Raw genomic sequence first — 12,756 nt, 5'->3', positions numbered from 1 at the left:
TTTTTTTTTTTTTTGTATTTTTAGTAGAGACGGGGTTTCACCGTGTTAGCCAGGATGGTCTTGATCTCCTGACCTCGTGATCCGCCCGTCTCGGCCTCCCAAAGTGCTGGGATTACAGGCTTGAGACACCATAGCTTTTAAGTTGCCAAGAAAAGAGACATGAGATTTACTCAGATGCCTTCATTTTCCCAGCAGGACCTCATCATTCCAGGTGGTTGAGGCATCCAGTAGGCGGATCTTTGTTCCTTGCTCACACACCCGATTAAAAGCAAAGACCTCCCCTCATCTAGAGCAGACTCTGAGCAGGGTCTTTAAGCATCAGTTGCCAAGCATAACCCCCCATAAAGTTACTTGCTATAGTAGTTGGTGCAAAACTGACTAAATGGGAATTGAAAACTGTCTAGCCAGGTGCCGTGGCTCGTCCCTGTAGTTCCAGCTACTCTGGAGGTCAGTCGGGAGGATTGCTGGAGTCCAGGAGTTTCAGACCAGCCTGAGCAACATAGTGAGAGCCCCTCCCTACAAAAAATACAAAAATTAGCTGGGTGTGGTGGCATGCACCTCTAGTCCCAGCTACTCAGGAGGCTGAGGTGAGAGGATTGGCTGAGTCTAGGTGTTCACATCTAGCCTGGAAAACATATTGTAGACCTCATCTCTCATACTGTAGACCTCCTCAAAACCAAAATGAAAAAAGCGCAAAAACAAAACCCAACAAAACCCCACAAAACCAACCCTGAAAACACCCCTGTCTCTGGAACTCTTTGTCCAAGTCCTTGAGCCTAATGTGATTTGCAACAGAAGCCAACTTTCCTGCAGGTTTAGGAAATGTCACATACAGGCTCTTTCTCATTCAAGCTTTCTTGGCCGGGTGTAGTGGCTCACGCCTGTAATCCCAGCACTTTGGGAGGCTGAGGCGGTAGGCAGATCACCTGAGGTCAGGAGTTCAAGACCAGCTTGGCTAACATGGCGAAACCCCGTCTCTACTAAAAGTACAAAAGTTAGCAAGGCATGGTGGTGCATGCCTGTAGTCTCAGCTACTTTCGAGGCTGAGGCACGAGAATCGCTTGAACCCAGGAGGTGGAGGCTGCAGTGAGCTGAGATCGCGCTGATGCACTCCAGCCTGGGTGACAGAGTGAGACTCCATCTCAAAAAAAAAAAAAATAGGCTTTCTTCCTTTTTTTTTTTCTTGACCACATGCACCAGATTGAAGAATAAGCTTTCTTGTCTGTTCTCTATACAGTGATATATAAAAATCACCACTCAGATCAAAGAATTGAGAACCATGCAGCGGGGGTGCGGTGGCTTACACCTGTAATCCCAGCACTTTGGGAGGCCGAGGCTGGTGGATCACCTGAGGTCAGGAGTTCGAGACCAGTTCTGCCCAGGTGGAATGCAGTGGCACAGTCATGGCTCAATGTAGCCTCAACCTCCCAGGCTCAGGCAATCCTCCCACCTCAGCCTTCCAAATAGCTGGAACTACTGGCACATTGACCGGCTAATTTTTTGGTATTTTTTGTAGAGATGAGGTTTCACCATGTTGCCCAGGCTAGTCTCGCAACTCTTGGGCTCAAGTGATCCACCTGCCTTGGTATCCGAAAGTGCTGGAAATCCAGGTGTGAGCCACCACGCCTGGCCTTAGTTTGATTTAGGCTTTATACTAAGTGCATCTCTAAAATATTTTATTAAACATCTTTTCATTTCTAAGAGTACTTCAGTTATCTCTGTTAAAATGAACCAACCAGAAAGATTCCCACTTCAGTGCAGGACAACAGGTATTAGTATCAAGAATTAAGGCTAGGCACGGTGGCTCGCGCCTGCAACCCCAGCACTTTGGGAGGCCAAGGTGGGTGCCTCACCTGAGATCAGGAGTTCAAGACCAGCCTGGCCAACATGGTGAAACCCCGTCTCTAAGGTGGGCTGAGTGGCTCACCTGTAATTCCAGCACTTTGGGAGGCCGAGGTGGGTGGATCACTTGAAGTCAGGAGTTCGAGACCAGCCTGGGCAACATGGCAAAACCTTGTCTCTACCTAAAATACAAAAATTAGCCAACTATGGCGGCAAACGCAGCTATTCCGGAGGCTGAGGTAGGAAAATCGGTTGAACCTGGGAGGCAGAGTTTGTAGTGAGTTGAGATGATGTCACTGCACCCTAGCCCGAGTGACAGAGTGAGACCCTGTCTCAAAAAAATAAGAAGAGAAAAAGAAAAACAAGGCTGGGTGCGGTGGCTCATGCCTGTAATCCCAGCACTTTGGGAGGCTGAGGTGGGCAGATCACCTGGGGTCAGGAGTTTGAGACCAGCCTGCCTAGCATAGCGAAACGCTGTCTCTACTACAAATACAAAAAAAATTAGTTGACTTTGGTGGAAGGTAGCTGTAATCGCAGCTACTTGGGAGGCTGAGGCAGGAGAATCATCCGAACCAGAAGGTGGAGGCTGTAGTGAGCTGAGATCGCACGACTGCACTGCATCCTGGGCGAGACTCTATCTCAACAACAAACAAACAAAAACAACAAAAAAGAAAAATCAAAACAAAAAAGAAAAATCAAAACAAAAAAGTGAGCACTTGTTGGGAACAGCAGGGAAAACCCTTTGTGTATATATATGTTTAGCTGCTTGGCGTCTGCTTTTAGAAAGAAGTGTCCGTGCCGTCGGCAGGGGAGCCACAGGCTTCGGTGCTGTTGGGAGATACTGCATAGCCAGGCCTTCAGAGCCGCCTCTCTCCCTGCCCACGCTGGCCCACCTGCTGATCTAGTGTGACGTTTACAAACAGCTAAGGGAGCGCCTAGGAACATTTTGCTTATTATTGCCATGGTTTCTGATGAGATAAGCTTTGTTGAAAACATTCAAGTACGATAGTAACAACAGGATGCAGAAAGGTGGTATTTCTCCCTTGAAAGGTGCTTTGCTGTGAAGCCATAACACAGTGTGTTATTCGAGAATCCTGGGAGGAGTCTCTGCGATCCTAGTGGACTGTGGTGGGAGAACTCGTTCTGCTTTCCTTTCTTTCAGATCAGTGGATCATGTTTCTATATCCATAGCAGGAACAATGCCGTTTGTCAGTAAGTTTTTCATACTGCAGTCACCCTGGAGCCAGTGACTGAGTGGATTCTGCCTCTGGTGTTTCTGTAACTTACGGTCCGTCTGCTGGAGCGGTGCTGGCTGGCTTTGGCCACTCTGGTTTGTGTCTCTTGGCTCAGTTTTCTGCCGCTACTGGATTTTGCAGGGAAGGGCAGACTGTCTTATTTTTCACAGTTTCACCTTTTTTTTTTTTTTTTTCGAAGCCTCTGAATTGAGTATTTTGGGCTTGGAGAATTAGAACTATCCCCAAATCATCAGTTACATGAAGCTCGTCTGTTCTACAAATTATAAAGAAAATACAATTAAAATGGAGTTTTAAAAATGTATACTTTGATTCACTCTTATTCATTCTAACATGGTAACACGTAAAGGGGCCTATTGTAGTTAATGATTTGTTTAAAAAATGTTTGGTGAATGGTTCAGAATGAACAACTTGGTACTTTGTGTTCAGTTAGTAACCTCAGTGTTGAAATCCTTAGGAATCTTCAGGACAGCTTGGCCAGTCTGGACTCTGGATTAGGTAACTCTCAGGTACCCAGCAAGACTCTCACATTCTTAGGAAGGAGGACTTTTGTGAGATAAGTGGGTAGACGTTTTATAAACTCCGGTCGTCTCCGGGAAGTTGGCTGATGATGGACTTCCGAGCCCAGAGTCGCACTGGCACACGGGGCCCTAGGATTGAGGCGATGGCCCCGGCCTCTTCCATTGTGGAGGGGAAGTGGAAACTCAGTCTCTGGCTCAGGAATCCCACACTGTGGGGTCCGTTAGCTGGGGCTGGCCCTGTTTGAGCCTGACTTTATGGGGTATGTTGGCCGACAGTGGCAAGAGGGCCAGCCGCGGGGGTCCTGGCCTGCATGCTTCGGGCTTTCTGGATTGCCTCCTGGACGCATCCGATGCGATAGCCTTGCCGACCACATGCTGCACCCCCATCCTTGTCCTGAAACAGAGCAGCTGTGTCCTGGCGTCTCCAGCGGGGTTGCCCTTGAGGGTTCCGTGCTTGCTGCTTGGTGGCAGCCGGGGCATCTGGACTTCACCGCAGGGCCTAGGGTTTTGTCAGTTAATGGATGTGGCTGCAGCCCGGGCTCTTGCCAGCCTGTTGCTCTCCCTGTCCCTGAGCATTTTCACAGCACAGCCCACCCCCCCACCCAAGAGAGGCTTCCTTCAGGAGTCTGCTCCCTCTGTGGCTGAATGCTGCCCCCTTTTTCCTTTCTCCCTGGCCCACACTTCTTTCTTCTTTGCTCTCTTTTTCCTCTTTTGCTGTTCTTGAAGTTTTCATTATGGAAGAGTTCAAACCCATATGAAAGTGGAGAGTAGTGAAACGGTGCACTGGTACCCAGCCCCAGTCGCAGCAACGTGCAGGCATGCCTCTGGTGACATCTGTGCCTCACCCCAGATTCTTGAGGTATTTCTAAGTATTTCAGTACATGTGTCTAAAAAGCAGTGCTCTTTGAAAAATTACGCAAATATAATCACACCTGCAAAAACGAACAGTTCCTTAATATCATCAAATATTTATCAATGTTCAAACCTCTTTTTTTTAAGACAGAGTTTCACTGTTTTTGCCCAGGCTGGAGTGCGGTGGTATGATCTCTCTCAGCTCACTACAACATCCGCCTCCCAGCTTTAAGCAATTCTCCTGCCTCAGCCTCCCGAGTAACTGGGGTTACAGGTGCCCGCCACCACGCCCAGCTAATTTTATATTTTTAGTAGAGATGGGGTTTCTCCATGTTGGTCAGGCTGGTCTCGAACTCCTGACCTCAGGTGATCCGCCTGCTTCAGCCTCCCAAAGTGCTGGGATTATAGGCATGAACCACCACACCCAGCCTCAAACTTTTTTTTTTTTTTTTTTTTTTTGAGACAGACTCTCACTATGTAGCCCAGGCTGGAGTGCAGTGGCATAATCTTGGCTCACTGCAAGCTCCGCCTCCCGGGTTCAAGCAATTCTCCAGCCTCAGCCTCCCGAGTAGCTGGGATTACAGGCGAGTGCCACCACATCTGGTTAATTTTTGTTTTTTTAGTAGAGATGGGGTTTTGCCATGTTGGCCGGGCTGGTCTGGAACCGCTGACCTTCGGTGATCCGCCCATCCCAGCCTCCCAAAGTGCTGGGAATACAGGCGTGAGCCACAAGGCACCTGGCCACATTGTGGTTTTAATTTGCATTTCTTTGAGGACTAATTGAGCATTTTTTCATGTGTTTATCAACCATTCATACATATTTTCTGATGAAATTTCTATTTAGTCTTTTGCTCACTTAAAAAAAAATTCAGTTGTCTTTTTTTTTTTTTTTTTTTGAGACAGAGTCTCATTCAGTCACCTGGGCTGGAGTGCAATGGCACAGTCTCCGCTCACTGCAACTTCTGCCTCCTGGGTTTAAGCAATTCTCCTGTCTCAGCCTCCTGAGTAGCTGGGATTACAGGCATGCACCACCACGCCTGGCTGATTTTGTGTTTTTAGTAGAGATGGGGTTTCTCCACTTCAGTCAGGATGGTCTCGAACTCCCAACCTCAGGTGATCCACTCACCTTGGCCTTCCACAGTGCTGGGATTACAGGCGTGAGCCACCGCGCCTGGCCTGAGTTGTCTTCTTAATTGTAAGATTTCCTTATATATTCTGGACATAAGTCATTTAACAGATACATGATTTGCAAATACTTTCTCCCAATGTCATTTTTTTGCTTTTATTGTTATCTTTTGAGCATAAAAGTTTTAAATTTTTTTTTTTTTTGAGACGGAGTCTCGCTCTGTCACCCAGGCTGGAGTACAGTGGCCGGATCTCAGCTCACTGCAAGCTCCGCCTCCCGGGTTCACGCCATTCTCCCGCCTCAGCCTCCGGAGTAGCTGGGACTACAGGCGCCCGCCACCTCGCCCGGCTAATTTTTTTGTATTTTTTAGTAGAGACGGGGTTTCACCATGTTAGCCAGGATGGTTTCAATCTCCTGACCTCGTGATCCGCCCGTCTCGGCCTCCCAAAGTGCTGGGACTACAGGCTTGAGCCACCGCGCCCGGCCAAGTTTTAAATTTTTATTTTTTATTTTTTAAGTTTTGGGGTGCATGTGTAGGATGTACAGGTTTGTTACATAGGCAAACATGTGCCATGGTGGTTTGCTGTACTTGTCAGCCCGTCACCTGGGTATTAAGCCCAGGTATTTTTCCTAATGCTCTCCCCGCTTCCAACCCATCCCCTGAATTTTTTTTTTTTTTAATTGAGACGGAGTCTCACTCTGTTGCCCAGGCTGGAGTGCAGTGGCCAGATCTCAGCTCACTGCAAGCTCCACCTCCTGGGTTCACGCCATTCTCCTGCCTCGCCTCCTGAGTAGCTGGGACTACAGGCGCCCGCTACCTTGCCCGGCTAGTTTTTGTGTATTTTTCAGTAGAGACGGGGTTTCACGCGGTTAGCCAGGATGGTCTCAATCTCCTGACCTCGTGATCCACCCTTCTCGGCCTCCCAAAGTGCTGGGATTACAGGCTTGAGCTACCGTGCCCGGCCGCTTATCTATGTTATCTATGTAACATATCTATGTTCGCCTGCTGGATCCTTGCCAGAACAATATCTAAAACTTCAGAACTGATCTCCCCACATAAGACCCTGGCTGCTTTCAGTGGCCAGGGTCCCACTCCCGTGGTTCATCACACCAGGTGCTGCTGGCAGCCCATTTACAGGGTGCTGCCTATCCTGTGGCTGTGGCCGTCCGCAGTGGCCTGTGAAGGCTGTGCTGCCTCTTGTATGTGCGGAGTCAGACGTTGTTGCTGTCAGCACCGCCACACTGGCGGCTTCTGTGCTTTTGGTGAAAAAGCCAAGCACGTGATACAACCTAATCCTGATTCCCTAAAGTGGCCCCCAGCCTTCCTGGCACCAGGGATTGGTTTCATAGAAGACACTTTTCCACAGACAGGTCGGGGGTTGGGGTGGTGTCAGGATGAAACTGTTCAGGTCATCAGGCGTTAGATTCCCATAAGGAGCGCACAACCTGGACCCCTCGCATGCGGAGCCCACGGGAGGCTTTGCACTCCTGTGAGACCCTGATACCCTGCCCCTGCTGATCTGACAGGAGGGGAGCTCAGGCGGTAGTGCTCCCTCACCTCCTGCTGTGCCTCCCGGTTCCCAGCAGGCCATAGACCAATTCTGTCCCAGTCCGAGGTCCAGGGTTGGGGACCCCTGCTGTAAAGGCTTAGGGTAACCTGGTCTCATTTGGCAATTACAGGTGAAGGACTTAACTAAGTACTTGGATCCCAGTGGGCTCGGCGTGATCAGCTTTGAAGACTTCTACCAAGGGATCACAGCCATCAGAAACGGAGGTCAGTCGTCCCCGCCATGAGCTCCCACCTCCTCTCCCCTTCCTCAGCCACCCTCTCAGCCACCTGCACGTCACTGGGCTCCTCGTGCCGACTCTGTCATCGTTCCTTCTCCATGAAGCCCCCAACATACCCCAGGTTTCCAGGTGGTCTCCTTCCTTTCTTGTTACTTTCTCCTCACACACCCTGTCTTCCAGAATTGGCTGAGTCAACTACTTTTCCATAATGCTAGAAAGCAATTGCCCCTTTCCTCAAAGATTTCATGATGGAAATTTGAGAATTTTCAAAGTACTGAAAGAATGATTCCATGGCCACCCACGTGGGTGTTCACCACCGTGCTCTGCAGGCAGCACTTTGTTGCACTCTCTCCACGTCTCTGTCCATCTCGTCTGTCCCCCAGACCCTCTCGAATGGGATGTGTTTGCAATCAGCATGCTTCCACGCACACCGCCCTGAACACTGCAGCCCATACCACCATCGTTCCCTAGAGCTCAGTGTTTGTTTCCAGTCTTCCTTTGAGTAAAAATTTACCTGTAGTGAAATGTACAGCTCACGCCTGCTCGTCTGTGAGCTCCGACAGAGTCCCATGCCTGGCAGTGCGGAGCCTGTCACACGCATCACTGTCCCCATGTGGGTCCCGCATACCCCTTGCCCTCAGGCAGTGCCTTCCCTCCTGCTGGCACTGTTGCTGATTTCTGTCACCGTGGATTAGTTTTGCCTCTCTCTCTCTTTTTTTTTTTTTGAGACTGAGTTTCACTCTCATTGCCCAGGCTTGAGTGCGATGGCCCGATTTCAGCTCACTGCACCCTCCACCTCCCGGGTTCAAGCAGTTCTCCTGCCTGAGCCTCCCAAGTAGCTGGGATTATAGGCACCCGCCACCGTGCTCGGCTAATTTTTGTATTTTTAGTAGAGACGGGGTTTCACTATGTTGGCGGGGCTGGTCTTGAACTCCTGACGTCAGGTGATCCACTCGCTTCAGCTTCCCAAAGCTGAGGTGCTGGGATTACAGGCGTGAACCACCATGCCTGGCCAGTTTCACCTGCCTTGAGGGTCGTGTGCTCTCACCTGGCTTCTTTCCCCAGCACGATCCCTTCCCCAGCACGATCCCTTCCCCAGCACGACCCCTTCCCCAGCACGATCCCTTCCCCAGCACGATGCCTCTGAGATTCATCTGTGTGGTTTGCATGTTTCAGACTCTGTGCTGTCCATTGTGGGGGCAGCGTCCATTGTGTGCTTGTTCCGTATTTCATTTCTTCATTCTCCTGGTGATGGGCATGTTTGTGTACAAGTCTTTGTGTAGACGCGTGTCGTCAAGTCGTTGGGGCCTGTATCTAGGAGTGGGTCATGTGCTGGGATAAAGTCAGTTCTTCACAGTGGCCGTGCCGTTTCACACTCTCACCAGTCCCTATGCACTGTCCGTCTTACGTCAAGTTCTGAAGCTCTGAACAGGCCTTCTCATTTCTCATGTTTGGCCAGGCGGTGTAGGGGTGACGGTGGCGGGTCCTTCCCTCCTTCCTGCACGTGCAGGGTAAGTCAGACCTTGGCTGGGTCCTGCAGAGTTGGCAGGTGCAGTCAGGTTGATGGATGCCCTTGGGCCTCGACCTCAGGTCTTGTCTGTCTCCTCCACAAAATTATTGCCTGACAGTGTCTCTAAGGTACTGGGTTTTATCAGATGCCAGTCCTTTGATGGCTCTGGGGAATGTACTGTGTGTTGTTCCCTGTTTTTTTTTTTTTTTTCTTTTTGAGACGGAGTTTTGCTCTTGTTGCCCAGGCTGGAGTGCAATGGCACGATTTCATATCACTGCAACCTCCGCCTTCCAGGTTCAAGCAATTCTCCTGCCTCAGCCTCCTGAGTAGCTGGTGGGATTACAGGTATGCACCACCGTGCCTGGCTAATTTTGTATTTTTAGTAGAGACGGGGTTTCAACATGTTGATCAGGCTGGTCTCAAACTCCTGACCTCAAGTGATTCGCCCACCTTGGCCTCCCAAGTTGCTGGAATTACAGGCATGAGCTACCATGCCCAGTCTGTTCCCCGTTTGTTACTCTGTATTCCACTGTCTGTTCTTTCACCCATGAATGTGTTGTGGGACCATCATGGCCTCTGCGCTGGGCTTGGCCCCAGGGCCTTTGTGGTGAACCAGCACCAGAGCAAGGCCAGTGGGTGGCGGCAGGAGGACAAATGGGTGAGGTGCTGCCGCTGTCAGTGTAGCAGGCCGGGGGTGAGATGGGAACTAGGCAGGCAGCCCTCTCTGAGGAGGGGTTGAGGGGAGAAAGGACACCCTGACAACCAGGTAAAGACCACCTGGCCCAGGTGAGGAAGCAGTCCTTAGGTGGGGCGAGGATAGAGAGAGACTGCAGGCTCTGGAGGCTGAGAGGAGGGTGCAGGCAAGCTCTGGGTCAAGGGGCCTGCAGAGCAATGGGCGGAGCAGGTAGCCACAGATCCTCAGGAGGCAGCATTGGCAGGAGAAGGGGGAGGAAGAGGACAGTCAGGAGGCCTTAGAGTGTGCAGGCTGAGCACCAGCAGGTTGAGGCTGATGGGGCCGTGTCTCAGTCTAACTGATACGCTGCAACCCTTAAGTAACGTCTTGAGGATAGATGTGTACTTGATAAATTTATTTAACCTTTGTCCTTCTGCACAAAGCTTTCAGTAGCGGCTTTGTGAGAATTTTGGCTCTCGCATCCTGTGCCTTGAGGCTTGCTGCATGGTGTGCTGCAGGTCCTCCCTCCAGGCCTTCTGGAAAGTCTGGTTCTCCTCAGGTTACCCATGACATGGCAGTCGTGCCCATGACCCTCGGGATGAGTGTGTCCTCCAACTGATTCACTGGTTAGCTCAGGGGAGATTCTAGGTGTAAACTTTTTCGTCTTAGTTTGAAAAATCCATTATGGGCCAGGCACAGTGGCTCATTCCTGTAATCCCAGCACTTTGGGAGGCTGAGGTGAGAGGATCAGTTGATCCCAGGAGGGTAAGACCAGCCTGGGCAACATAGCGAGACCTTGGCTGTGCAAAAAAAATAAAAAAAGGAGCTGAGATTGTGGCGCATGCTGTGGGCACAGCTGCCTGGGAGGTTGAGGTGGGAGCATCCCTTGACCCCAGGAGGTGGAGGCTGCAGTGAGCTGTGTTTGTGCCACTGCACTCCATGCACTCCAGCCTGGGTGACAGACCCTGTCTCAAAAAACAAAACAAAACAAAGCAAAACAAAAAACTTGCCATTAATTCCAAACCGAATTTTGTGTGTAATAGAGAATGCGATCTTCATGACACTGATGCTTTGGTGTTTGTTGGGCTGGCTGGGTGGTTTTTATGCATGGGGTGGTATGCCCGAGAGGATGCTTCTTTTCTAGCCATTGGTCCCCTGAGTTCATGGAGGTGCCAGCTGGAGGCTCATGTCTGCTTGGTCTCAGTCGCAGGGAGGAGAAAAGCCCCTCATGAAGCTGGTAGCTTTGTCATTTTTGTTTTGTATGGCTGTTTCATCTTCACTCTTAACTCAAGGATTACTGGATGCAGGCTTCTAGGTTGATGGTGAGTGAGCCTGGGGACCCCCAGAACTTGCTGTCATCAGAGAGGCTTCAGTGTTTGGGGCTGAGATGGGGGTGCATGGTGGCCAAGCACAAGACCCCAGGTGGCAGTTACCACTTCCATGAAAAACAAGAAGTGGAATAAGAGAGCCTGTACTTCTTGGTCCAGTAACAAGCCATATTTTTTTTTTTTTTTGAGACGGAGTCTTGCTCTGTCCCCCAGGCTGGAGTGCAGTGGCGCAGTCTCGGCTCACTGCAAGCTCTGCCTCCTGGGTTCACGCCATTCTCCTGCCTCAGCCTCCCAAGTAGCTGGGACTACAGGCGCCCACCACCACGGCCGGCTAATTTTTTGTATTTTTAGTAGAGACGGGGTTTCACCATGTTAGCCAGGATGGTCTCGATCTCCTGACCTCATGATCCGCCTGCCTCAGCCTCCCAAAGTGCTGGGATTACAGGCTTGAGCCACCGCGCCTGGCCAACAAGCCATATTTTACATAGTCATAATAATTAAATTGAATATTGATGTAACCGAATATGGTGATGTAACCATTTTGGAAGATTGGAGGATGGAAAATGGGGCAAGGTGCAGTGTGGCAGGGCATCTCATGGGGACTGTTTGGAAAATACAGAGAGAAGTAGATGCGAGCTTAGAGGGGAGTGTCGGTGGCCTGTCGGTAGTCACAACCTGTCAGCACTGGCTCCTTTTTCTTTTGAGATGGAGTCTTGTTGTGTCACCCAGGCTAGAGTGCAGTGGCGTGATCTCGGCTCACTGCAACTTCCGCCTCCAAGGTTCAAGCGATTCTCCTGCCTCAGCCTCCCAAGTAGCTGAGACCACAGGCTCGCGCCACTGCTCCCAGCTAATTTTTTGTGTTAGAGACGAGGTTTTGCCATGTTGACCAGGCTGGTCTCGAACTCCTGACCTCAGGTGATCCACCCACCTCGGCCTCCAAAAGTGCTGGGATTACAGACGTGAGCCACCGCGCCCTGCCTGCATTGGTTCATTTTCTAGTGACAGGCACGTGTATGAAATCACAGGGAACAGGACTGTAACTCTATGCATTTTGTATAAAACCATAAATTATTTGTTGTGACTGCTGGTCTTGTTATAAATGTTACAACCCATTTCCTTGGTGCGACAAAGACTCAGAGTACTTAGGGCCCTCGCCAGTCACTGGGTGCTGGTCTTGGCTTGTCATAGGGTAAACTTGCTCTGCACAATGTGGCTGGCAGAGCGTGTTCCTGGGCCTGTAACTGAGGGCGGCCTGCAGGCGATTTGGGCCAGAGATGTGTTCCCTCGGGGTCAGGGACACAGCCTGTCATGGAGAGTTAAGACGGCTTTTTGTAGGTTTGGGCAGGTGAGGTGCTCAGATCCCTCTGCAGAGTCAAGGCTGGGAACAGCAGTGGCCCTGGGTACCATGGTATGGGCAGGAGGGAGCCACCTGGGTCCATGATTCTGTCCTCAGGGTGAGGATTGGTTTGCTCCTGTGAACCATGGCTAACACGAAATGGGGCAAGCTCAGCTCTAGGGGTTCCTGGGAGGCCTTGGCTTGGAAGGTGCCCACTCTCAGCTCAGGAGTCAGGGTATCCTCCTGGCAGGCCCATGCCCTGGGGTGGGCTTTGCCCACTGAGCAGAATGAAGCCTCCAGCCTGGCTTGCTGCCCTCGGAGGAGCCTGATGCTCTGTCCGGGAAGCCTGGGGGCCGCCAGCTGTGGACTGTGGCTGCCTGTGGTTGCCAGCATCTTGGCTTAGTGACTGAAGGGGTGAGAGAGTGATGGCCCAAGGACAGCCCGTCTCCAGATGTTTCTTAGTGGTTGCCCAGCAACCTGACATACCAAGGTGGGGCCTTCTCCCAGACACCGTCCCCTTCTCTCCT

General features: G+C 50.8%; 1 protein-coding gene across 2 annotated transcripts in view; it reads left to right on the top strand.

Annotated features, from left to right (window-relative positions):
- The window catches only part of RAB11FIP3 (RAB11 family interacting protein 3), a 101,257-nt gene that overhangs the window by 28,062 nt on the left and 60,439 nt on the right, over positions 1-12,756 (top strand). For both annotated transcript variants that reach the window (XM_025370283.1, XM_025370282.1), the window contains exon 2: positions 7,275-7,368. In XM_025370283.1, the coding sequence (XP_025226068.1) occupies positions 7,275-7,368 (94 nt within the window). The remainder of the gene's footprint in view (positions 1-7,274; positions 7,369-12,756) is intronic.

The sequence above is a fragment of the Theropithecus gelada genome, chromosome 20 (genome assembly GCF_003255815.1).
Source record: "Theropithecus gelada isolate Dixy chromosome 20, Tgel_1.0, whole genome shotgun sequence".
In the NCBI taxonomy this organism is placed as follows: Eukaryota; Metazoa; Chordata; class Mammalia; order Primates; family Cercopithecidae; genus Theropithecus; species Theropithecus gelada.
The sequence above is the reverse complement of the archived record's forward strand: the minus strand, read 5'-3'. Positions and strand labels throughout refer to the sequence as shown.